A 27,277-nucleotide genomic window follows, 5' to 3' on the forward strand; every position below is an offset into this window, starting at 1 on the left:
TTGTTTTGTTTTGTTTTAAAGATTTTACTTACTTGACAGAAAGAGAGAGACCAGGAGTGAGGAGGGCGGGCAGAGGGAAAGGGAGATGCAGACTCCCTGCTAAGCAGGGCGCCCAGGACCCTGAGATCCTGACCTGGGCCAAAGGCAGACCACTTAACTGACTGAGCCACCCAGGCGCCCCATGAGTTAACAGAGTTTTATTTATTTATTTTACTTTTTATTTATTTGAGAGAGAGAGAGAGATCAGAGAGAGGGACAAGCAGACTTGCGCTGAGCACAGAGCCCCACTGGGGGCTCGATCCCAGGACGCTAAGCTCATGACCTGAGCCAAAAGTAAGAGTCAGCTGCTTAACTGACTGAGCCACCCAGGAGCCACAAGTTAATGGGGTTTTAAAGAGATGAAATAAATGACTTGCCTAGGATCATGTCAGTCCATGGCAATGCCCAAGGAAAATCCAGTTTTTGTTTTTTTAATTATTCCTAATCCAAGGAGGTTTCAATTATCCCCAGAATAGGAAAGTAGACATGGTATAAAGATTTTTTTGACTTATTTTGCCTTACACCACTTATCCTTTCCATTTCAGCCACATCTTAGGTAACTGAGTCAATTGTATTCAGAAGAAACATCTGTGTCCCCTCACCGGCAAGGAACTGGCGTCTGTGTGAAAAGATTTAACTCACTATAAATTCAAACACGCAAAAGGACATAACTTGTACATATCCATCTGGCCGCACTGAATAATTAATCAAGCATGTCATTGTCTAAAACTATGCCTTTTTTTTTTTTTTAATAGGCTAGTAGTTTGATTTAGCCCTAAGACTGTATAATGTCTGAGCGGGACCAAAAATAATTTTCCAGTTTGGAATTTCAGAAAAACTCATGAAAAATCACTCTGAGAATCATAAGTGAAAGACCGCTTGAGTGGCATACAGTATTACATAGTTACTCAAAGCCATAGTTAAAAAACAAAATATATCCTAAAGGGAAAAAATGGTTGTGGTTAGTCTGTTGTCCAAAACAAGCTAATATTTTAAAAGAATTAAAATTTTAACATAATTAGAAGTCAGTTTTCCACAACCAAAGAAAAGTGGAAAGTCAAGTCAGGTAGCATAATGCAGATAATTACTCATTGGCATTGTGGGCCTCTATTTTGTCATTTGGATACCCACTTTTTTTTCACTTTGTGGAGTTTTCCAGAATAATGATACACTTTTATGTGTAATCAGCTAATTAGTTAATTGAAAAATATGTATTAATCTCCTAATACGTGTCCCAAATTAGGCAAGGTACTGTGGGTACACATAAAAGATTTATATGATCAGGCTTCTGTCTTCAAACCTAACTGGAGGGGAGGGGTTAATTAATATACACTGCTTTTTTACTCATCCCAATTTAGAGAAACAGTATTGTCTTAAATCTGCTATAGGAGAAGTAGAGATTAATATGGTTTGGAATAATTTAAATAATCAATTAAGTCATTGAAAAGACTAAATCCAGTTCAATTTTTAAAACATATTATTTCAGACACAAGAACTGAAAAATTGTTGTAGGCACTGGGGATATGGGGACAAAGTGTTTCCTGTCCTCAAGAGCTTACAGTAGAAATATACAAAGTCATTGCAAATCAATGGAAGAGGCTCTAGAATAGGAGTTCTGGACCACAGAGGAGGAGGTTGATCCGGAAAGCTTAAAGCTTCAAGGAGTAGGTGACCTTCAAGGAGGTCATTGACAACTGGGAGGGAGCAGACGTGTGTCCGTGGGAGGGTGAATGTTGGGGCCCGGAGAGGGGTGGGAGAAGGCATTCCAGAAAAAGGAAACTGCAAACAGCCTCAAGGCACAGTGAGTGAGAAGTCAACCTGAGCCCACAGCTGAGGTTTTCCCTACGTTTATTTCAAAGTCCTTCATTATCTGTATGCAAAGAGGGCGTCTTTAAAAACAAACTACTAGACTATAATGACTACGAAAAAGTACGAAATTTAAATATTATGTGAATGCTAATGATTACTTTCCCGTATTCTGGGCAGTCCAAAATTTACTGTAAACAACCGTATTCATTTTATGTAAGTACCTATCTTCCAACAGAAGCCATTTTGCGATGATTCAATAATTTCTCATCAATTTCAAAGAGAATGCGGGTTATAGCACCAAATGAGTATCTTCTATAGAAAAAATAGTTATTTTAATTAAGAACAGTTTGCTTTCGGGTTTACTGAGCGATTACAGGAACAGAATAAAAGAAGCATAACAAGTATGTTAAGAAAATCATCACATACTAGTACCTTGTACTCTGAAGGCTTCAACATTTACAGTTAACAGTTCATACATTTTCACATAACGTCCTTTAAGCTAGTACGCGAATGCACTTAAAAATCATCCAAGATTAGCTTTAAAATCTCATATTCGTTTGAACCACATAATTCAAAAAATCATTTCAGAAAGAAAACGTTCTAGTAGAACGAGCTTATCCTTAAGCCGAGACAAAAATCTAACATCCTGCGACAGCTGCCAAGTTGCAGAAACGCGGGGGGTACAACTTCTCCGTAGTCACCTTAGCTGGAGGTCAAGTCAAACCTCACGAGCTAGGACATTTAACGTCGGTGTCGAGGCGGCCGGGCGGGCACGTCTCCGTTGCCATGAGAACCTTCCAGTTTGTGTCAGCAACTGCCGCCTTGACGACGCCGTGTTTGCTCGGCGGCCCCGGGCGCGCGCCGCCGCCGCCCGCCCCGGGGGTGCCGGCTGGGGTGCCCCCCGCGCCCGCCCAGCGTCCCGGCCTCCGGGGCAGCCGCGAGGTCCGACCCCGGCTCTCCGGCCGCGTTTTCAAGTCCGTAGTGAAAAACCCGCGCGGCGCCACGTCGTACCCACGGGCGGGGAGGGCGCCGGGCCTGCGAGTCCCCACGCGGGTCAGGAGGGAAGGCAGAGCCCGGGGCTCTCCCACTCCCTCGTCCCCCAAGGCCGGAGTGGGCCGGGAGGGAGAGGGGGAGGGGACGGGGACGCGTGCGGGGAGAGGGGCGGGCGCGCGCTCGGAGCCTCCCCCTCCCCAGCCCCCGCCGCGGGCGCTCCCGCCGTCGGGGTTCGGAGCCGCCGGTGCCCCAGGCCGGACTCGCGCGGGGGCTGGAGGGGGCAAGGACGCCGCGTCCTAGGGTGACGCCAGGCATCTCCCGGGCGACGGCTCCGCAACAAGATGGCGGACGATAAAGAAAGGGGAGGCACAGGTAAGAGCCGCCCGCCGCGAACCGGGCCCGCACTGGGACGCTCCGGGCGGGGTGGGCCCCCCTCCAGCGGAGTCCGCCCCGCGGGGAGAGGGCCCACAGGGCAGGGGACCACCGACGCGTCCTGCAGCGGAGGCCGCCCTCCCCGGCGCCCGCGGCCTCCCAGCCAACGCCTGAGCCCCGCCCCATCCTCCTCCCTCCTCTTGTCCCCACCCTCCTCCCCCTCCCCCACCGCCTCCCTCCCCGTGGCTCCGCCGGGCGAGGCCGATAATGGCGTCCTTGTTCGCGGCCGCCGGCACCCCACCTCCACGGCTTCGCCCCGGCCTCTGTGCCGCAGGCGCCACGCCGGCAGCTGCCGGGCTGCTGGCACCCGGGGCGGCCCGGGGGAGGGACCGGCTCTGCCCGCCCGTGTCCGGCGGACCTTCGGGCCGCGCCGAAGCCCCGCCCGGCGGGAACGCGCCCGCCGCCTCCATTTTCCCTGCTTGGTGGGGACGTGGGGGGACGGCCTCCGGATCGCGGGCGCTCTCTCCGCGCCAGCAGCCTCAGAAACGCGCGTCCGTGGGGAGCTGGTCGGAGCACCCGCGCTCGGCAGCGTGAGGAGTCCCGGAGAGCAGCCCGGAGGCGGCGGCTGGGTTGCGGGCGCGCCGGCGGAGCCCTGGCCGTCCACGTTGAGCGGCGACCCTGGACGTTGTGCCAGTGCCAACCCGAGCCTCGGGCCCTTTCCTCGGTCGCTCAAAAGTAACAGTCTGTGTATGTGTGCTCATTGGCACACTCGTGGCAAAAACCGGTCAAACCGTCGAGGTAAACATCTTAGAAATGAAAGTATATTCCGTCCCTGTTTCCTTTCTGGGGTGCTGCAACTCCGTCACGTGTCACTTTTCTCAGCCTGCAGCCAAGTGTACTCGACTTACCATTTACGAGTGCAGAAACCAGCCCCGAGGTAGTCAATCACTTGTTGGGCTAAAATCACAGAAAATCGGCGGAGAAACAGTGGAAACTGCGCCAAAGATCTACCTATGGATAAGAGTAATACTATTTATTTATAGGACTGTTAGTCTGAAGGGTCGGAAGTGTGTTCTAGATGTTACCTTTACTAAGATGGCCTAATTTTTTTTTATTGTGCTGCCTTAAAAGTAAAAAGTACACCCAAGGAAGTGATTACTTTTTTTAAAGACTAATTTTAAAGGGTTTTATTTTTAGTTTTTTGAGTTTATTTTTGTTTCTTTAGTAGTCTCTACACCCATTGTGGGGCTGAACTCTCGGACGGGAGATCAAGAGTCACATGCTCTACGGACTGAGCCAGCCAGGCGCTGCTTTAAGACAAATTTTAAAACTTCTCCAGAAAACCAGATGATTTAGTTATTATTTACAAAAAAAAAAAGTAAAAATCATTAGCAGATAAGTTAACATGTTAATTATGGATATATATATATATATATATATATATTTAAAAACATTTTATTTATTTGACAGAGAGAGGGAGAACAAGTAGGCAGAGAGGCAGGCAGAGGGAGAGGGAGAAGCAGGCTCCCCAGCGAGCAGGGAGCCCGATGTGGAGCTCGATCCCAGGACCCCAGGATCATGACCTGAGCCGAAGGCAGACGCTTAACCGACTGAGCCACCCAGGCGCCTGGATATATATTTTTTAAAGATTGATTAGGTCAGCATGAAAATGCACTGGATCATGTTGCAAATACAATTTTTCTTTACTTAAAAAATAGCTTTTCTGATTTTTCAGTTTTCAAAAATACTTTTCTACTTAGAATAAATTCAGAGGAAGAAACAGTTCTGTTCATAAGTATAGAAGTAATGACAAAAGCTGGATGTCATTCATTCCGTTGGCATATATTTAATGCCTATGGAAGGTGTTCTGATTAGGTGAGAATTTTGAAGGATGCAAAGGTGAAAAGAACTATCTTCTTTCAAGAAAGGTGAGATCAGTAAAGGAGATAAGACATCCATGGAGGGGAGAGAACAGTTAGCTGGGCTGGGCAGCCTGTTTGCCAGACCTCTTTCCAGGTGTGTTATATCCCCTCCTGGTCTGTGGACAGCAGCCTGAGCATCCCTGGGAGCTTATCAGAAATGAAGAATCTCAGTCCCTGCCCCTGACCTGCTGAATCAGTCTGCATTTTAGCAGATCTGTAGGTGATCCAGATGCATATTAAAGTTTGAGAAGCAGTGTTATATGGTATATTTTATTTATTAACAGTTTTTTTTTTAAGATTTTATAAATCTATTTGACAGAGACATAGTGAGAGAGGGAACACAAGCAGGGGGAGTGGGAGAGGGAGAAGCAGGCTTCCCACTGAGCAGGGAGCTGGATGCAGGGCTCAATCCCAGGACCCTGGGATCATGACCTGAGCTGAAGGCAGATGCTTAACGACTGAGCCACCCAGCCGCCCCTATTCTTAACAGTTTTATGAGTTGATTATATTGCAGTTGGTAGGACATGATGAAATGATGCCATGTTGCCTGAGGATAAACTAGCAACTCCTTTGGCAGTTATCATCTTCGTATGGACATAATTGCACTGCTGTATTTGATTCTCAGCTCTGAAGTTTGAGAAATTACACCTAACCAGTTAATCAGAATTGATCAAGGCTTTGGGGTTTCACGCAAGCTAACTAATTAATTACGAATTCCATAGGGGTTTGTTGATACTTTAACCAGAAAGCTGAGCTCAGCAATGTAGTATTTTGTTTCATGAGTATTAAGTTTTTGGGGAGGGTGAATTTATATTTCAAAAAGGTCCTTAATGAGCATGGAATCACACAAAAGAAAGGATAGTTTTGGAGGATATATCCAGTACCCTGTTAGCTTTAAGAGGAAAGGGACCATTTTCTTTTTTCTTTTTTTAAATTTTTTATTTACATTTAATTTGGTTAACATACAGTGTATTATTAATTTCAGGGATAGAGTTTAGTAATTCATCAGTTTCATATAACACCCAGTACTCATTAGATATAATGAGCCCTCCCTAATGCCCATCATGCAGTTACCCCATCCTCCCACCCACCTCCCCTCCAGCAACCCTTAGTTTGTTCCCTACAGTTAAGAGTCTCTTATGGCTTGCCTCTCTCTGTTTTTTATTTTTTCTCCCCTTCCCCTATGTTCCTCTGTTTTATTTCTTAAATTCCACATGAGTGAAATCATAGGATATTTGTCTTTCTCTGACTTATTTTGCTTAGCATGATACCCTCTAGTTCCATCCATATTGTTGCAGATGGCAAGATTTCATTCTTTTTGATGACTGAGTAATAATCAATTGTGTGTGTGTGTGTGTGTGTATACCACATCTTTATCCATTCATCTGTCTATGGACATCTGGGCTCTTCCCATATTTTGGCTATTGTGGACATTGCTGCTATAAGGAAAGGGACCATTTTCTGATCTGTTACACTCAATGTCTTGAGGAGGTGCTCGGTACATGGTAGGAACTCAATATTTATTGAATTCAGAACGTTTGAATTAATTAAAGATGTTTATGTTTTAGCTAAAACATTACTTGCTATTTCCTAAAAATCTATTCTATACCCAAAAGTACATACAGTATTTTTAGTGTTGTTTTTTTTTTTTTCTCATTCTTACAGGTAAGCAATACGCTTCTATTACTTCTGGCTCAACAAACATCTTTTTTAAAAGATTTGTTTATTTCAGAGAGAGAGAAAGAAAGAGAGAGGGGAGGGGCAGAGAGAATCTCAAGCAGACTACCCATGCTGGGCTCGATCCCACAACCCAGACCCATGCGATCATGAGTCGATCACTCAACTGACTGAGCCATCCAGGTACCCCTCAACAAGCATTTTTTGAGAGCCAAAGTATTCACTGGCCTGTCTTTAAAAAACAACAATTACAAAAATCCCCTTTATAGAAATGTACATATATTTTATTTTATTTTTAAAGATTTTATTTATTTGAGACAGCACAAGTGGGCAGGAGAGTCAGAAGGAGAGGGAGAAGCAGACTCCCTGCTGAGCAGGGAGCCCAATGTGGGACTCGATCCCAGGACACTGAGATCATAACCTGAGTTGAAGGTAGATGCTTAAAGGACTGAGCCATCCAGGTGCCTCACCCCCCCCCCCCGCCGCCTTTTTAAAAAAAAGATTTTCATATATTTTGAATAGTTCATCTTTAATCTTGAGATTTTTTAAAGTTATAAAGGAAGATTAAGCTTCTGGATTTATATCTAGCTCTTCAACATTTAGGGATTAATCTTGGTAAAAGTACTGAGAACATTAGTAACAAAAATTAACTATGACAGGCTATTATGTTCTATTTATAATAGTTTCCTATAAGATTATATACACTGAAGTTGTTCTCTTCCTTTGTAGCATTTTTGTGCTTTAACATAATTTATTTTTTCTTAGGGATGTGTGGGTGTCTCAGTCCGTTAAGCATCTTCCTTTGGCTCAGGATCCCAGGGTCCTGGGATTGAGTCTGCTTCAGGCTCCTTGCGCATCAGGCTCCTTGCTCAGCGGGGGGCCTGCTTTTCCCTCTGCCTCTGCCTGCCACTCCCCCTGTTTGTGCTTGCTCTGTGTCTCTGACAAATAAATAAATAAAATCTTAAAAAAAAATTTTTTTTCCTAGATTAAAAAATGCATATAGTTATGTTAGCTAACAAAGGAATTTAAATTTTATTTTTTATTTTTATTTTTAAAGATTTTATTTATTTATTTGACAGAGAGAGACACACAGAGAGAGAGGGAACACAAGCAGGGAGAGTGGGAGAGGGAGAAGCAGGCTTCCCGTGGAGCAGGGAGCCAGATGTGGGGCTTGATCCCAGGACCCTGGGACCATGACCTGAGCCGAAGGCAGACGCTTAACAACTGAGCCACCCAGGCGCCCCAGGAATTTAAATTTTAGAATCAAGTTAATTTGAAAGAGTTAATTTTGTTTTACTGAAAGAATGTTTGAAATGGGATAGCAAAAATTGTTTTTGAAGTTATATTATTTCTCTCAAGTTTGCTCAGCCAGAACATTTTTTTCCTTTTCCTTCTGTTTAGTTTTGTTTAAATAGAGAATCAACGCAGTTGTTGATTCTTTGAATCTTTTAATCTTATTGTTTCTATCTCCTCGAGAATTTTACATAGGACTGCAAGGAACTTCTGTTTGTAATTAGAATCATGTCTAGGAAACAAACTGCTTAGGAATAAAATCCTCTAACTTTTGGCAGGCCAAAGGAACTTTGTCAGTTTTTTTTTAGTAAGCCTCAGATACTTAAAGCTTGCTTAGGATTTACTATTTTTGTATAAAAATATTGTTCGTTTCTTTGCATTGCTTGGTAAAGTGCCTCCAATTCAACTATCAACTCCTAAATGGTAGAGGTTTTACAAGTTTTTGTTTGTTTATTTCTTTGTATTGTGCTGCCATTCCTCTGAAACCCAACATTTGAAAATCTAAGGTAAAAAACAAACTACAGGTGGATATTACTTTTTAAAAAGGGAACTGTTGATAGTACAGGATATACTATGGAGTAGTAGAAAAGTGGAGTAAGACCTCAATTTCCCCAAGCTCTGTCTGATCTTAGCCAAGATGCTAGACCGTAGGAGCCTCCAGTTCCTCAGATGTAAAGTGGGAAAGATTTTACCTACTTCATAATGTTGTTATAATGGAGATGGTGTCGTCTTACTCATCTTTATATCCCCCAGCACCCACCATGATGCCTGGCAGTAAAGAAATGCTGAATAAATAGAAAGGAAAGTGCTTGGCACATTCTAGGAAATAAGTAGCTCTTAGTATATGTGTGGCATGGAATCTAGGAGTTAAGAAAAACTTTGTCTTACCAATTGTCGATCACACATAATGCATTCATGCCTATTTTGGGGGCCATTTAATAGTTTTCTCCCTGTTTTAGATGGATAACAATCTAGGTAGAGACTAACTGAAGAAGAAAACTAACTTACCAACAATTTATTTCCTCGAATTCAGAATAAAACTTGGAGAAAAATTGGACCGAAATTTATCTTTATACTTACCTATAAAAATTGGTCAAGAAAATTCATACTTTAAAAAGTCAAATGGACAATGAGATAGCACTTCACACCCATTAGGATGGCTACAATAAAAAATTAGTGTTGGCGAGATGTGGAGAATTTGGAGCCCTTGTGTGCTGTTGATGGGCATGTAAAATGGTACAGCTGCTGTGGAAAATAGTATGGCAGTTCCTCAAAAATTCAGATATTGAATTACCATATGATCAAGCAAATCTACATCTGGCTTTATACCCAAAATAATTGAAAGCAGGAACTTGAATAACTATTTGTACACCCATGTTCATAGCAGTATTAGCCACAGTAGTCAAAAGGTAGAAGCAACTCAAGTGTCCATCAATGGATGTTAAACAAAATGCAGTATAATCATACACTGCAATATCATTCATCTTTAAAAAGGAAAGAAATTCTGACTTAATGCTACCACAAGGCTGAATCTCGAAGATACTATTCTAAGTGAATTTAGCCAGTCACAGAAAGACAAGTACTGTATAATTCTACTTACATGAGATACCTAGAGTAGTCAAATTCATAGAACAGAGAGTAGAATCATGGCTGCCAGGGGGAAGGGGGGAAGGGAAGTTGTTATTTAAAGGGAATAGAGTCAGTTTTTGCAAGAAGAGTTCTAGAGATGGGTTGCACAACAATGTGAATGTACCTAACACTATTGAACTGTACAGTGGTTAGGACGGTTAATTTTTTAGTCTGTTTTACCACAATTTAAAACAGATCAAATGGAAATGTTGAGTACATCCAAAATGAAAAGAAAAAAAAATTGGTACTTTTTTTTGGAAGGCAATTTGGAAATTCATGTTAAAGGAAAGATGATATCCACATGCTTTGATTTATTTATTTATTTATTTTTAAAGATTTTATTTATTTATTTGACAGAGAAAGACACAGCGAGAGAGGGAACACAAACGGGGAGTGGGAGAGGGAGAAGCAGACTCCCTGCCGAGCAGGGAGCCCGATGCGGGACTCGATCCTGGGACTCCAGGATCATGACCTGAGCCGAAGGCAGTCGCTTAACCACCTGAGCCACCCAGGCGCCCCACATGCTTTGATTTTAATATACTCCTGGGTATTTATCCTTAGAAATATATTCTGAAAAAAAAGTGAGAAGTAAAAAATAATTATTATAAGGTTATTTATAAATTTGAAAATATGGATAAAACTACTTGTCCAACAAATGGGGGATGCAAAATAAGTTGTTATGTATTGACTTATTGAACTGTAGCCTTTTAAAACAATATGTAAAAATTACACATGTAAATGGGTAAAGATTATAGGAGAACACAGGAGATGATATCAGGGTGGTTAGATTTTCAGGGGCATTCATTTTTAAGTCTCACTATTTTATTTATTTATATGTTTAAAAAGATTTTATTAATTTAATTTACTTATTTGAGAGAGAGAGAGCGAGAGAGCACGAGCAGGGGGGAGAGGGAGAAGCAGGCTCTCCACTGAGTAGGGTGCCCAACGTGGGGCTAGGTCCCAGGACCCTGCGATCATGACCTGAGCCAAAGGCAGATGCTGAACCTACTGAGCCACCCAGGCACCCCGATTTATTTATTTTAGATAGAGCAAGAGTGAGTTAGGCTTGGAAGGGGAAAGGGAAGGGACAGAGGGGGAGGAAGAGGGACAAGCAGACTCCGCAATGAGTGCAGAGCTGAGGCAGGGCTGGATTGGACTACCAGATATCAACGTGGGTCGAAATCAAGAGTCCAACACTCAACCGAAAAGTCTCACAATTTTAATGTCATTTCTCCAAAAGCTTTAAAATCCTAAATATCCTAAATATAAAAACTATTTTTATGTTTTAAAATCCGTACGCTAACTATAAATTATTCTTACCCATTTGTGAACACGTGTTTACTACATCCTGTACCTGACAGTGGTTTGTAAACTTCTAGTATGGGTTTTATAGATATTAAGAGTGTAATAAAATAATTTATTTTTAAAATGTGGCAATAAATTTGGACTCTAAAACCTGGGCTTGAATTTGCATACTGCTTTTTTTCAGATTTTCTTGGGTGTGTCACTTAATTTCTCTGAACTTCAGTTCAAAGAGTTCCCAGTCTAATAAGCATTAAATTCTGAAGTGGGCACTGGACAAAATGTTTTTACATGAATTAGGTCATTTAATCCTTCCAACAAACCTATGTGATAGATGCCTCTGTTAATATCCTTTCTACAAATGAAGAAACAGGGGCTCAGTTTCAGCCACAACAGGTTAAGAGTTTGGGAAGTCATCACTTCTATCACTATAAACTGGAAGAAACACTTGGTAATTTTGGCAAATTGCTGGAGGCTATGTGAAATACCGAGTGTGAGAAACTCCCTGGGAGCCTGTAGTCCTAGGAGATGCCTCACATATTCTTGGGTTTTGCTTCCAGGAAACCTACCAGGTCACCTGGTAAAGACCCAAGAAAGACCCCATGTTGCTCTAGCAGGGGGAGGGGGAAGGTAAACATTTTGAAATCTCCTCAGAGCATTCCGCATAACGAAGACCTACTCTCCAGGTGGAAAAGACTTTACCAGAGCTTTGTCCTCCCTGCCTGCATTTAACCAACTCCAGTCCCCTGTAGCATTCCTATCTCATCTGAGGGGGCTGGGAGAAGCTAAAAAACACTTGTGAAGGTCACAGCCCAGAGACAAGTCCAGTAAAAGACTAAAGTTTAAATATGAGGTAGAATGCTTCCCTTTACTTACACTTTACCACCACATCACAGAGTTGTAGTACAATAATAGTGGATTACAGATGAAATGTGTGTGGTACACACTATTTAAGGAGGAGTCCTTAGAGGAATCTGGCACCTACAGCTATAGCAAACATTAAACACAGCCCTATTCTTAGCCAAATTGTTATGAAGCCTCTTAACTGACTGTCTTAGTTTCTATTACTTGAGCGTTACGTCTGGCTTTCAACAAAAAATTAGAAGGCATGCAAAAAGCAAAAACACCATCTGAGATCAAGTAAGCATAAGAGCTAAACTCAGATCTGTGATACATATCTTGGAATTATCAGATTGAGATTTAAAAGAACTATGATTAATATGTTTAGGGCTTTAATGGGAAAAGACAACATTCAAGAAAAAATGGGTGGTATAAGCAGAGACATGGAAACTCTGAAGGAATCAAAGGGAAATGTTAGAAATCCAATACAGTGGAACAGAAGAACCTTTGATGGGTCCATCAGTAGACTCAACATTTCTGAGGAAAGAATGATAGAACTTGAAGATTTCAATAGAAACTTCGAAGCTGAAATGCAAAGAGAAAAAAGAATGCAAAAAAAAAAAAACAAAACAGCATCCGAGAGCTGTGGGACAATTTCAAAAGGTGTAAAACACATACAATTGGAATACCAGAAGGAAAAGAATAAAAGAATGGAGCAGAAGAAATATTTGTAGTGGTAATAGACAATTTTTTTCCCCAAATGTCCCGAGACACACCAAAGCAGATCCAGGAAGTTAAGAGAACACCAAACAGGGTAAATACCAAAATATCTATGCCTAGGTGTATCCTAGTCAAACTGCAGAAAACCAAAGACGACAAGAAAATCTGGAAAGAAGCCAGAGGAAAACAGTCACCGTACCTGGACTTTGTCAGAAACCATGGAAGCCAGGTGAGAGTGGAGTGAAACAGTTGAAGTGTTGAAAGATGAGACCAAGTTATTTTTTAAATAATCAATATTGAGTAAGATACTGTCCAAGGTCACTAGCTACGTGGTGAAGCAAGGGCTCCATTCAAGTCTGTCTCCAAAGCCAATGTCCTTAGCCTCTGTGCCTCACATAGAGAAGTCAAGTGGAAATTTATATAAGGTAGAAAATAAAAAAATAAAAATAAAAATAAAGTTCACCCATCATCTCATTATCTAGAGCAGTACTCAAACTTAAGTGACCATCAGAATCACCCAGAGGTTTGTTAAAACATAGATTGCTAAGCCCCCAGGCCAGAATTTCTAAACCAGAGGTCTGGGATGGGAGTGTGAGAATTTGTGTTTCTAACAAGTTACCATAGGATGGGGATGCTGTTAAAAACCATTGATCCACAATCTAGAATAAAGTTTACCATTTTAACATTTCTTTCCAGATTATTTTTCTTGGCAGATTTGTTTTTCATTTGTTTCATATAGTTGATATTGTATATAGTTTTATATCTAAGTTTTTCACTTACTATTATAAGTACTTTCCCATGTCATAAGTGTCTCTCAAACACATCATTTATAATAGCTGCATTCATCATTATTTATGGAACATATTTAGTTAAGCTTTCCCTGACTGTTGGCTGTTTAGATTGTTTCCAAATTTTCTGTGCTATAAATAATGCTACAGTTAGTGTTGGTCTACAAAGATCTTTTGATCTTTGATCAGCTTTGATCCCCATCCTCGACCCCCTTTGGGAAAATAATTTCACTTAATCTCACCTCTGTTGGTTCTAACTAGGTACTAACAGAGGGTAATCTAATTTCTAAATTCTATGAGTACCTTGTGATCCTTTTATACTAATTAATTCTTTTTCAACTTTTTGTAATCAAAGGCACATAATTGCCAGAGTTTATGATCAGTGTAAGATACATATTTGTTTGTCTATCCTATTGTAGTAGAAACTCCATGAAGTCAAGAGACTGTTTCATTTACTACTGAATCCCTGGAATTTAGGACAGTGTGGAGGATGTAGTAGTCACTTTAAATATTGGTTGAATGAATGAATGAACCAGGAATAACACATTGAGTAAAGAAATTTAATGTCACCCTTCATGGTCTCACTATGGGTAAATGTATTTTTCAGTTAACCTTTAAAAAATATTGAAAATAGCTCAGAGCTACCCCATTATATTTGGAGAGTCACTCAGACTGAAACATATTTAATCTAACCTCATAAAAAGCTAGAATGACACTTCCACTTCACCATGGTGATTGAGCACACATGTTTATTTTTACCCTTCTTGAAACCCCACTAGAATGACAGTAAAGGAATTAAAAAAGGCATAGACCTACAAGGGTAGGGAGAGTGGGAGAGGAGATAATAGCAGTTTGTAAAGACATTAGGAGAAGAGAATAAAAAGAGATTAGGAGAGGGCATAATAAATTTTTTTTTAAAGATTTTATTTATTTATTCATAAGAGACAGACAGAGAGAGAGGGGCAGAGGGAGAAGCAGGCTCCCCCCTGAGCAGGGAGCCTGATGCGGGACTCGATCCCAGGACCCTGGGATCATGACCTGACCAAAGGCAGACGCTTAACCATCTGAGCCACCCAGGCGCCCCAGGCATAATAAATTATTAAATGGATGGACGAGTGGCCACTAGCCTAGCAGAACCAAAGGAAAGAAAAGTAAGTCTGTAGAGGAAGGAGCCAAAAAGGAACAAACCAAGTGGAGCTTTAGGACCCTGGGGAGGCTCAGGATTGGCAGCAGCAACCATCACTGAAGGCATGTGTGAGGCTAATCATGGGAGGTTTGGATTGAAGCCCTAGGCAGGTGGTTGGATCTCCCATCCCTTGGAATAACCAGGTGATCACTTCCCTTCCACCCATGCAGGAGACACTCTGATTATTTTTTTTAGAGAGGTGGGGGTGGGGCAAAGGGAGAAGGAGAGAGAAAATCTTAAACAGGCTCTCTGCTCAGCACGGAGCTGGGCACGGGGCCCAGTCTCATGACCCTGAAATCATGACCTGAGCAGAAATCAAGATCAGATACTCAACCAACTGAGCCAGCCAGGTGCCCCTCTCTGATGACTTCAGATCAGACAGGATTTAGGGATGCCAGCACTGTGGATGGTAGGGGGTGATGTGCCATCATTATTATTATTACCATGTTTGATATAGTAGCTGAAATATTATTAAAGTTTGTATGAAACTTAATTATCGTCACATAGATTAAATCTGAATAGGACCCAAGATAATAAACCTGAAAAGTGGTAGTATGTCGAATAGGTTGTCAAAGAGATGGGGATTTGAAATTCTCAGATTTGCACTGATGATTACATTATAAAGTAGTTCAAGTACTAAAAACTTCAAAAGAAAAGTGAAAGGGAATCCAGAGATTAAAAAACTTCAAGAGAAATCAGTAAATAAGATGAAATTTCATATGAAACTGGGATATGATCAAATGAGAGGGAAGTGTCTCACATATGGCCTCAGTTTCAGTGACTTTGATCTGTTATACTTTGGCTGCACACCTCCATAGCTAAACCGGAGACTGCCATAATCTAGAACTGTGACACCTCTGACATCTTAAATTCAGATATTTCATTCTTGGATGGTATCTTATTCAATACTGATTATTTAAAAAATAACTTTGTAATTTTTTGAAATAATTCAAACTTTGTGAAAAATTGCAAAAATAGCACAGAGATTACCCACATTCCCTTTACCCAAATTCACAAATTTCAACATTTTGCCACATTTTTATCAGTCTCTCTCCCATATATACTATAATAATGTATTTTGTAATATACATTGTAGTATTATCTATATGATAATGTTATATATATGTGTATTTTTTACTTGAAACTTTTGAGAATATGTTACATACCATTGTGAAACTTTATCCCTTAATACTTTGGTGTGTATTTTCTAGGAATAAAGGTAGTCTGCTCTGTAAAATCTCTACAAAGTTTAACATAGACACCATATTTTCACTGAATTCTACAGTCCACATCCCGATTTTGTCCTTTGCCCCAGCAGTCAAGAGTGCCTGCACTAACATTGCCCCTCCACTAGAGGTTTCTGTCCGGATCACATGCTGCACTGACTCCCAGGCCTCTAGTCTCTCATCTAGAGCAGTCCATCAGTCTCTCTTTGTCTCTCCTGGCCCTGATTGCTTCAGAAAGGGTTTGGGCCATCTGCATGACTTCATGATCTCATCTCTCTAATCCCCTCAGCTCCCTATTCACTCTGCAAACCTTTTCACTTCATATATGGCAGAGAAGATAAAAGCCATAGGATAGAAATTCTCTCAATTTCCTGACACATACACATTTATCTGTATCTACTGGATTGTGAAAGCCTCCGAAATGGTTTACTTGTTTTCATTTCCCATACTGAAACCTGGTTATCTGGTTATGAATCCTCTACCTAAAACCCTGTAATGTTTTCCCATTGCCTAAGACAGACTAAACTCTAACAGAGCAGACTAGGATATTTTGTTTCTCCAGGTCCTTTTCTGATCACATGTCTGGCACCACCCTCCACGCGTTCTACACTTCTTCATAATGAACAGTTTGTTGTTCCCATCATGGCAGTGGTAGGCCTGTGCACATAATGTTTCCTCATTGTGGGCTTCATTTAATAAATTGTGTTGCTTTGTGGTTAAGAATATGAAGTCTAGGAGCATCTGGGTTGCTCAGTTGCTTGATTTTGGGTCATGGGATTGAGCCTTGAGTCGGGCTCTGTGGGGAGTCTGCTTGAGATTCTCTCTCTCTCCTCCTCTCCCTGACCAGCTTGCTCTCTCTCTCTCTCTCTCAAAATGAATGGATAAATCTTTGAAAACAAACAAACGAAACCATGAAGTCTATAGTAAATCTGATTCAAATCCTAACTCTGTCACTTAAGAGCCGGGTAACTTCTGGGTAGGTACTGATGTATTCTAATTTCTTCACAAGTCAACTGAGTAAAGTGGAACCTACCTCATATGGTGGCAAAGCATGTAGCAGAGAGCTTCATGTGTAGTAAGAGCTCTATACATGTTTTATCAATCATTACTTTCCATGTCAGGCTCTGTGCTCTACATTGGGAGAAGAATTAGATGTGGGCCTTGCCCACTTAGAGACGATGTTATAATAACATAATTATTTAACTGCATTTGGGATAGGTACTTTGAAAAAGTTCAGGGTTCCAGAAGAGGGACACTTAATTTTTTCTTCAGGGGCTTTGAGTATGGCTGTCCCTCTTACTACTTTTCAGCAAAAGGAATGCAAATGCAAGAGACCGAAGCAATAAAGGAGCCTGGCTTATTTGAGGCATTGAATGAGGGCCAGGGTAGCTGGAATGGAGTCACGTGGTGAGGAGTGATGGGAACTGAGGTTTGCAGAGTAGGCAGAGGCCAGGCCTATTTGATGATCAGGTTGGAGGGGAGTGGGTGCTAACCTCTATTAAAGAGGAAAAGGAAGCCATCAAAGCATTTTAAACAGGGAGATTATACATTTGGTTTATGTTTTTAAAAGGCCACTTGCCAGGGCGCCTGGGTGGCTCAGCCCATTCAACGTCTGCCTTCGGCTCAGGTCATGATTTCAGAGTCCTGGGATCATACCCTGTATCAGGCTCCCTGCTCAGTGGGGAGTCTGCTTCTCCCTCTCCCTCTGCCCCTCCCCCCTGCTCGTGCTCTCTCTCTCTCAAATAAATAAATAAAACCGTAATAAATAAATAAATAAATAAAAGGTCCCTTGCCTGTACTCTGGTAGATGGGAGCAGAGGACAGTGGTGGTGCCTTGGACTAGGTGACAGCAGAGGCAATGACGAAGGTTTTAGAGTCTAGAGATTTTTAATTTCTTTGTATTGGTTGTTGAGATTTGGAGGACAGAGTTATGGGTGAATTAGTGCCTCCTCATTTCAACTTCTGACTCCTCCTGGTCTCTACCTTAGACTGGATGCCCCCTTGTGCTTACCTAGTACTGTGCTGAGCACTTGCCCCCAGTGTTAGCACATCTACTGCTACAGTTTGCTGTAGCTGGTTTGTTTTCCTTTTAAATTGGAACATATTTGTAGTAGACAGTCAATAAACATTGCCTAAGGGCTCCTGGGTGGCTCAGTCGGTTAAGCGTCTGCCTTCAGCTCAGGTCATGATCCCAGGGTCCTGGGATTGAGTCCCGCATGGGGCTCCCTGCTCAGCAGGGAGTCTGCTTCTCCCTCTGCCCCTCACCCCGCTCATGCTCTCTCTCTCTCAAATCCATAAATAAAATCTTTTAAAAAAATAAGGTAAAAAAACATTTGCTAAGTGAAAGCTAGATGAGTAAATACAGTATGACAGTTTTAAGCCAGGTGTTTTAGTGGTATAGTGTCTTTGGATCAAGTTGATTATAAAATAAGAATTCAGTAAGAACTACTCCCTCCCCTCCTCAAAAAAAAAAGACAAATTGGGTTCTTGGCTTTTTAAAAACAGAGTATCTCTGGAATAGGTATGGCAGTACCTGAGACAAACAGAACAATAATGTTATTTGTGCTTCTCGTTAATTAACCTTAGGGGCATTTCTTTACCTACTTTGCTGTATGTTTTATACAGTTCTCATGGTAAGGATTCCTCTTGGGACTTATTATTTCATGTTAATTTCTGTAGGTGGGGCTTTGAGCACCTGGTTAAATATTTAAATATGTATAAGACATCTTAGGTTTAGGAAAGAACTGAGCTGTACTATTTGTTTATAACTCCACTTTATAGAGACACCTGGCTGGCTCAGTCATTAGAGTGTGTGACTCTTGATCTTGGGGTCATGAGTTTAAGTCCCACTTAACAAACAAAATACTCCGCTCTATAACCTTAAGTGATATGACTTTTTATTTTGGTTATGACAGCTCCTTCTGTATTTATTATCATTAGTTTCTTTTTTTGAAATTAAATGTAACTTTTTTGGTTTTTTTCTTTCTATGGTTTGATTTTTAATTTGGTATGATAGCTAATTTTTATTTTTTTATTTTTTTTTATTTTTTTAAAATTTTTTTATTTTTTTTAAAGATTTTATTTATTTATTTGACAGAGAAAGACACAGCGAGAGAGGGAACACAAGCAGGGGGAGTGGGAGAGGGAGAAGCAGACTCCCTGCTGAGCAGGGAGCCCGATGCGGGACTCGATCCAGGGACTCCAGGATCATGACCTGAGCCGAAGGCAGTCGCTTAACCAACTGAGCCACCCAGGCGCCCATGATAGCTAATTTTTAGCCTTTGCATTCCCATTGCTGAAAAGCAAATACAGTGTCAAATCGTTGGCTTTGGTAGTGTCTAATATGGAATTTTTAAAATTAATTTTTTAATTTTAATTCCAGTATAGTTAATATACAGTGTTATCTTAGCTTCAGGTGTACAATATAGTGATTCAGCACTTCCATACATCACCCTGTGCTCATCACAAGTGCACTCCTTAATCCCCAAGACCTATTTCCCCCATCCCCCCACCCACCTCCTCTCTGGTAACCATCAGTGTGTTCTCTATAGTTAAGGTCTGTTTCTTGATTTCTCTCTCTCTCTGTCTCATTTTTCCTTTGCTCATTTGTTTTGTTTCTTATATTCCACATATGAGTGAAATCATATGGTATTTGTCTTTCTCTGACTTATTTCGCTTAGCATCATACTCTCTATCTCTATCTATGTTGTTGCAAATAGCAAGATTTCATGCTTTTTAATGGCTGAATAATATTCCATTGTATATATTCCACATATATACACATATATACATATACATACATCTTTATTCATTTTTTGATGGACACTTGAGCTACTTCCGTAGTTTGGCTATTATAAATAATGCTGCAGTAAACATAGGGGTGCATGTCTCCCTTTGAATTAGTGTTTCTGTATTTTTTGGGTAAATACCCAGTAGCTTAATTACTGCGTTGTAGGGTAGTTCTATTTACTAACTTTTTTAAAGAACCTCCATACTGTTTTCCAGAGTGGCTGCACCAGTTTGCATTCCCATGAACTGAGTATGAGAGTTCCTTTTGCTCCACATCCTTACCAACACCTGTTGTTTCTTGTGTTGTTGATTTTATTTTATTTATTTATTTTTAAAAGATTTTCTTTATTTATTCATTTGACACAGAGAGAGAGCACAAGCAGGGGGAGCAGTGGAGGGAGAGGGAGAAGCAGACTCCCCTCCGAGCAGGGAGCCCAATGCAGGACTCGATCCCAGGACTCTGAGCCGAAGGCAGTCACTTAACCGACTGAGCCACCCAGGTGTTCCTGTGTTGTTGATTTTACGCATTCTGACAGATGTGAGGTGATACCTCATTGTAGTTTTGATTTGCTTTTCTCTGATGGTGTGTGATGTAGAGCATCTTTTCATGTGTCTGTTGTCCATCTGGATGTCTTCTTTGGAGAGATGTTTGTTCATGTCTTCTGCCCATATTTAATTGGATTCTATTTTTTGGGTGTTGAGTGGTATCAGTTCTTTATATATTTTGGATACTAACCCTTTATCAGATATGTCATTTGCAAATATCTTCTTCCATTTACTAGGTTGTCTTTTAGTTTTGTTGATTGCTTGCTTCACAGTGCAGAAGCTTTTTATTTTGATGAAGTCCCAATAGTTTATTTTTGCCTTTATTTTCCTTGCCTCAGGAGGCATATCTAGAAAAATGTTGCTACAGCCAATGCCGGAGAGATTATTGCCTATGTTCTCTTCTAGGATTTTTATGGTTTCTAGGTTTTATGGTTTATATTTAGGTCCTTAATCCATTCTGAGTTTATTTTTGTGTACAGTGTAAGAAGGTGGTCCAGTTTCATTCTTTTGCAAGTTGCTGTCCAGTTTTCCCAACACCATTTATTGAAGAGACTGTCTTTTTCCCATTGAATATTCTTTCCTCCTTTGTTGAAGATTAATTGACCATATAATTGTGGGTTTATTTCTGGGCTCTCTATTCTGTTCCATTGATCTATGTATTTGTTTTTGTGCCAGTTCCATACTATTTTGATAACTACAGCTTTGTAATATAACTTCAAACTTCAGATTGTGATACCTCCAGTTTTGTTTTTCTTTTTCAAGATTGCTTTTGCTATTTGGGGTCTTCTGTGGTTCCATACAAATTTTAGGACTGTTTGTTCTAGTTCTGTGAAAAATGCTGTTGGTATTTTGATAGGGATTGCATTAAATATGTAGATTGTTTTGGGTAGTATAGACATTTTAACAATATTTGTTCTTCCAATCCATGGGCATGGAATGTCTTTCCATTTTTTGTGTCCTCTTCAATTTCTTTCACCATTTTTTAAAAAATTTTATTTATGGGGTGCCTGGGTGGCTCAGTCATTAAGCGTCTGCCTTCGGCTCAGATCATGATCTCAGGGTCCTGGGATCGAGCCCCACGTTGGGCTCCCTGCTCAGCAGGAAGCCTGCTTTCCCCACTCCCAGCTATTCCCCCTGCTTGTGTTTCCTCTCTCGCTGTGTCTCTCAAATTTATTTATTTGTCAGAGAGAGAGAGAGAGCACACAAGCAGGGGGAATAGCAGGCAGAGAGAGAAGCAGCCTCCCCACTGAGCAAGGAGCCCAACACGGGACTCAGTCCCAGGATGCTGGTATCATGACCTGAGCCGAAGGCAAATGCTTAACTGACTGAGCCACCCAAGTGTCCTTCTTTTGTCAGTGTTTTATAGTTTTCTGAGTACAGGTCTTTCACCTCTTTGGTTAGGTTTATTCCTAGGTATCTTACTGGTTTGGGTGCATTGTAAATGGGATTGTTTTCTTAATTTCTCTTTCTACTGCTTCTTTGGTAGTGTATAGAAATGCAGCAGATTTCTGCACATTGATTTTGTAGCCCACAACTTAACTGAATTCATTTATCAGTTCTAGTAGTTTTTTGGTGGAATCTTTAGGGTTTTCTTTATATATATAGTATCATGTCATCTGCAAATAGTGAAAGTTTTACTTCTTCCTTACCAATTTGGATGCCTTTTATTTCTTTTTGTTGGTAACACCTAATATGGGATTAAATAGAAAAAGGAATTACTATCTAATGATGTAACTTGCCTCTAACTGAAATTTCACCAAATAAAATGCATTTTATATTATATTGATAATTTAGTTATATATTTTTTATAATAAACAAGTCTTTTGTATGTTTATGTAACCTAATGGAGTAGAGACAACTAAAAAATATAAAGAATATATTTTTAAAGGAGTATAAAACATACACTTTTATTTCATATTTTAAGAAAGAGGATTTATTTAACCCAATACAAGAATTATAGTATTAAAATATATATAGTATTGTATAGTAATCACTATAATATATAGTATTATAGTGAAATATCAACAGATTCCAATATGGTTTATGACTTCATGGAAACTAATGCTAATAATTCTGTGTGAAATTACATTTTTGCCAATTTTCTTTCTATATATGTTTCATGTGAATGAGTAATAGAAAACTTAGTTTCTCGCAGTTAAGGAATCAATCCCATTTAAATTGCACCAAAAACCATAAGATACCTAGGAATAAACCTAACCAAAGAGGTAAAGGATCTGTACTCTAAAAACTACAGAACACTTACGAAAGAAACTGAGGAAGACGCAAAGAGATGGAAGAACATTCCATGCTCATGGATTGAAAGAATAAACGTTTTTTTTTAAAGATTTTATTTATTTATTTGAGATAGAGAGTGAGAGTGAGTGAGCACGAGTGGGGTGGGGGCAAAGGGAGGGTGAAGCAGACTCTCCAATGATCAGGGAGCTCAATGTGGGGCTCCATTCCAGGACCCTAGGATCATGACCTGAGCTGAAGGCAGATGCTTAACCGACTAAGCCACCCAGACACCCCAAGAATAAACATTGTTAAAATGTGTATGCTACGCAGAGCAATCTACACATTCAGTGCACTCCCTATCAAAATACCATTGACATTTTTCACAGAGCTGGAACAAACAATCCTAAAATTTGTGTGGAAACAGAAAAGACCCTGAATAGCGAGGGGAATGTTGAAAAAGAAAACCAAAGCTGGGGGCACCACAATGCCTGACTTCAAGCTGTATTACAAAACTGTAATCATCAAGACAGCATGGTACTGGCACAAAAACAGACACATAGATCAGTGGAACAGAATAGAGAGCCCAGAAATGGACCCTCAACTCTATGGTCAACTAATCTTCAACAAAGCAGGAAAGAATATTCAATGGAAAAAAGACAGTCCCTTCAATAAATGGTGCTGGGAAAATTGGACAGCCAAATGCAGAAGAATGAAACTGGTCCATTCTCTTACACCTTACACAAAGATAAACTAAAAATGGATTAAAGACCTAAATGTGAGACAGTAATCCATCAAAATCCTAGAGGAGAACACAGGCAGTAACCTTTTCGACCTTGGCAGCAGCAGCTTCTTTCAAGACACGTATCCAAAGACAAGGGAAACAAAAGAAAAAACAAACTAGTGGGACTTCATCAAGATAAAAAGCTTCTGCACAGCAAAGGAAATAGTCAACAAAACTAAAAGGCAACCTATGGAATGGGAGAAGATATTTGCAAATGACAGATAAAGGGCTGTTATCCAAGATCTATAAGGACCTTAACAAACTCAACACCCAAAAAACAAATAATCCAGTCAAGAAATGGGCAGAAGACACTAACAGACATTTCTCCAAAGAAGACATACAAATGGCCAACAGACACATGAAAAAGTGCTCCACATCCCTTGGCATCAGGGAAATCCAAATCAAAACCACAATGAGATACCACTTTACACCAGTCAGAATGGCTAAAATTAACAAGACAGGAAACAACAAATGTTGGCAAGGATGTAGAGAAAGGGGAACCCTCTTACACTGTTTGTAGGAATGCAAGCTGGTGTAGCCACTCTGGAAAACAGTATGGAGGTTCCTCAAAAAGTTAAAAATAGAGCTACCCTATGACCCAACAATTGCACTACTGGGTATTTACTCCAAAGATACAGATGTATGAAAAGAAGGGGCACCTGCACTCCATTGTTCATAGCAGCAGTGTCCACAATAGCCAAACTGTGGAAGGAGCCGAGATGTCCTTCAACAGATGGATAGATAAAGAAGATGTAGTTCATATATACAATGGAATATTACTTAGCCATCAGAAAGGATGAATACCTACCATTTACATCAACATGGATGGAACTGGAGGGTATTATGCTAAGTGAAATAAGTCAATCAGAGAAAGACAATTATATAGTTTCACTCATATGTGGAATATAAGAAATAGCACAGAGGATTATAGGGGAAGGGAGGGAAAACTGATTGGGACGAAATCAGGGAGACAAACCACAAGAGACTCTTGACTCTGGGAAACAAAATGAGGGTTGCAGAAGGGGAGGTGGTGAGGGGATGGGATAACTGGGTGATGGGCATTAAGGAGGGCACGTGATGTGATGACCACTAGATGTTATATGCAACTGATGAATTATTGAACACTACATCTGAACCTAATGATGTACTATATGTGGGCTAATTGAATTTAAATTAAAAAAACTTAGTTTCTCTCAATCAAATCTATAAACCTTACTTTCCTGAGATACTAAGCAACTTCCTCAAATTAGAAAAACTTAGAAATGATAATGGGTAACTTTGATTGAATATTACTAGAGTTCTGATAGTACATTTCAAAATAACCTTGTGAGATAAATATTCTTGATATTCTCCTTTTTACAGGTGAGAAAAATGGAATATCTGAGCAGTTAGATAACTTTCAAAAGGTTACAGTGCTAATAAGTGGTGGATTTGTTCTTTAAACCCAGTCTGGCTCTAGAGTGTATGATCTTAACCACACTGTGCTGCAATTTAGAAGTGGTGGCAAAATTTGTTCAAAAGTAAGGTGTTAACAAGTTTTTTTTTTTTTTTTTAATTAACTAAAGCCTATACTATAGGGCCCCTGGGTGGCTCAGTCAGTTAAGCGTCTGCCTTTGGCTCAGGTCATGATCCCAGGGTCCTGGGGTCAAGTCCCACATCGGGCTCCTTGCTCAGTGAGGAGCCTGCTTCTCCCTCTGTTTGCCACTCCCCCTGCTTGTGCTCGCTCTCCTCTCTCTCTCTGACAAATAAATAAAATCTTAAAAAAAAAGGCTATACTTTATTCAAATTTCCTTAATTTTTACCTAATGTCCTTTTTCTGTTCCAGGATACCGTTTGGGATACTACATTACATTTAGTTGTCTCCTTAGGCTCCATTTGGCTGTGGCAGTTTCTCAGACTCTTCTTGTTTTTGACAGTTTTGAGGATTAGTGGTCCACTGTTTTGTAGAATGCCCCTCTATTGGAATTTGTATAATGTTTTTCTCATGATTAAATCAGGGTTATGGGATTTGGGGAGGAAGACCACAGAGGTTAAGTGCCATTTCCCTAACATTACATTAATGGTACAGACTCTCAGTTTGTGTCACTGTTGATATTAACCTGGATCATTTGGCTGAGGTAAGTGTCAGGTTTTTCCACTGTAAAGATAATCTTTTTTCCTCCTTCCCATACTGTAGTCTTTGGAAGGAAGTCACTATGCAAAGCTCATACTTAAGGAGTGGGGAGTTATGCTCTGCCTCCTTGAGGGTAGAGAATTTACATAAATTATTTGGAATCATTCTGCACAAGAGATTTTTCTCTTTTATGTATTTGTTTACTCAATCATTTATATATGTCAGTATAAACTCATGGATATTTATTTTATACTCCGGGTTATAATCCAGTACTACTTTATTTTGTTGCTCAAATTGTCCCAGTTTTGGCTATTGGGAGCTCTTTCAGTTGGCTTCTGTATCCCTTTGATACAGTACCATCAGTGTAATTTTTTTTTAAGATTTATTTATTTGAGAGAGAGAACCAGCAGAAGAAGGGGCAGAGGGAGATGAAGAGAGAGTATCTCAAGCAGACTCCCCACTGAGCACAGAGGGGCTTGATCCCAGGACCCTGAGATCATGATCTGAGCTGAAATTAAGAGTCAGACACTGAACCGACTGAGCCACCCAAGCACCCCTGTAATTTGTTTTTTTAAAGTATTTCCTTATTTTCTGGCAATAAGATTCTTTGGGCTCATCCTTTATATTTCTTGCCCTAGTCCTAGGACCAGCCATTTCTCAAAGAGCACTAGTTCCTTTTTTTGGAGAATGGTACTAGAAACCAAGATCTGGGTGCGAGGCTTGCTCATTGCTACTGGAATGTTATTGCTTCTAGGTGCTCCCTGCTGACAGATCAATAAAATATGTGTTTCTACTAACCTGTGTATATACACATATCTATAAAGATTTATCTTTTTTTTTAAAAGATTTTATTTATTTATTTATTTGAGAGAGAGAGAGAGAGAAACAGCATGAGAGGGGAGAGGGTCAGAGGGAGAAGCAGGCTCCCCGCCGAGCTGGGAGCCCGATGCGGGACTCGATCCCGGGACTCCAGGATCATGACCTGAGCCGAAGGCAGTCGCTTAACCAACTGAGCCACCCAGGCGCCCCTAAAGATTTATCTTTGTAGCCATCAGTATCAACATTTAGTTGAACGTGAATTCATAACAATATCTCCAGCTCCAATCCATGATTACATGGATCATTCCAGCCTACCATTGCTTATCAGTAAATTTTCACTCTGGCAGTGAGAAACCTGGCTCCCACCACACACCTAACATTTACTTTATTGTTCAGTTCCAGTATACATGTATAGCAGGGTCAGAAATGTTAACGCATGCCCCTGTGGGAAGCAGCATTATCAACTAGAGCACAGTGCTTATGTGCAGTTCCTTTTGCCTTTAGTCTTACATACCCCACTCATTTCCAAAGTTACTTAGGTCAGCATTTTCCTCCCCCCTTTCCTTCAGTGAGATTGTCTCATACATTTGTCATACAGGTAGTTTCTTGGGACTTGGGACTGCCTTGACCTCCTAAATGATTTTCGTTTTAATTGGCATACCTTAAGGTTCACTCTTTGTTCTATGGGTTTTGACAAATGCAATGTCATGTATCTGTTGGGGTAGTATTATACAGAATAGTTTCATCACCTTAAAAAATTCCATCTCATATTCCATCTTCTTCTGCTTCACACCCTTGACAGCTACTCATCTTTTTCCTGCCTCTATAGTGTTGATTTTCCAGAATGTCATATTACTGGAATTATACAGTACATAGCCTTTTCAGACTGGTTGTTAGAAATATGTAGTGTTTCAACATGTCTTTTCCGGGCTTGATAGCTCTTTTTTATCCCTGAATAATATTATAATGCATGGATGGGTCACAGTTTATCCATTCACCTATTGAAGGACATCTTAGTTGCTTCCAGTTTTTGGCAATTACAAGTAAAGCTTCTATAAACATCCAAGTGCAGGTTTTTGTGAGGACAAAAGGTTTCAACTCATGTGGGTAAATATCAAGGAGTATGACTGATGGGTCATGTATGTTCAGACTGTGTTAACCATTGTAAGAAACTGCCAAACTGTCTTCCAAAGTGGCT

General features: G+C 40.5%; 1 protein-coding gene across 1 annotated transcript in view; it reads left to right on the forward strand.

Moving 5' to 3' along the window:
• Positions 1-3,182: 3,182 nt before the first annotated feature.
• EFCAB2 (EF-hand calcium binding domain 2) overlaps positions 3,183-27,277 on the forward strand; it is a 113,997-nt gene continuing 89,902 nt past the window's right edge. The window contains exon 1 of the mRNA XM_021689878.1: positions 3,183-3,213. Coding sequence (XP_021545553.1) covers positions 3,183-3,213 — 31 coding nt within the window. The remainder of the gene's footprint in view (positions 3,214-27,277) is intronic.

The sequence above is a fragment of the Neomonachus schauinslandi genome, chromosome 6 (genome assembly GCF_002201575.2).
Source record: "Neomonachus schauinslandi chromosome 6, ASM220157v2, whole genome shotgun sequence".
Taxonomy (NCBI): domain Eukaryota; kingdom Metazoa; phylum Chordata; class Mammalia; order Carnivora; family Phocidae; genus Neomonachus; species Neomonachus schauinslandi.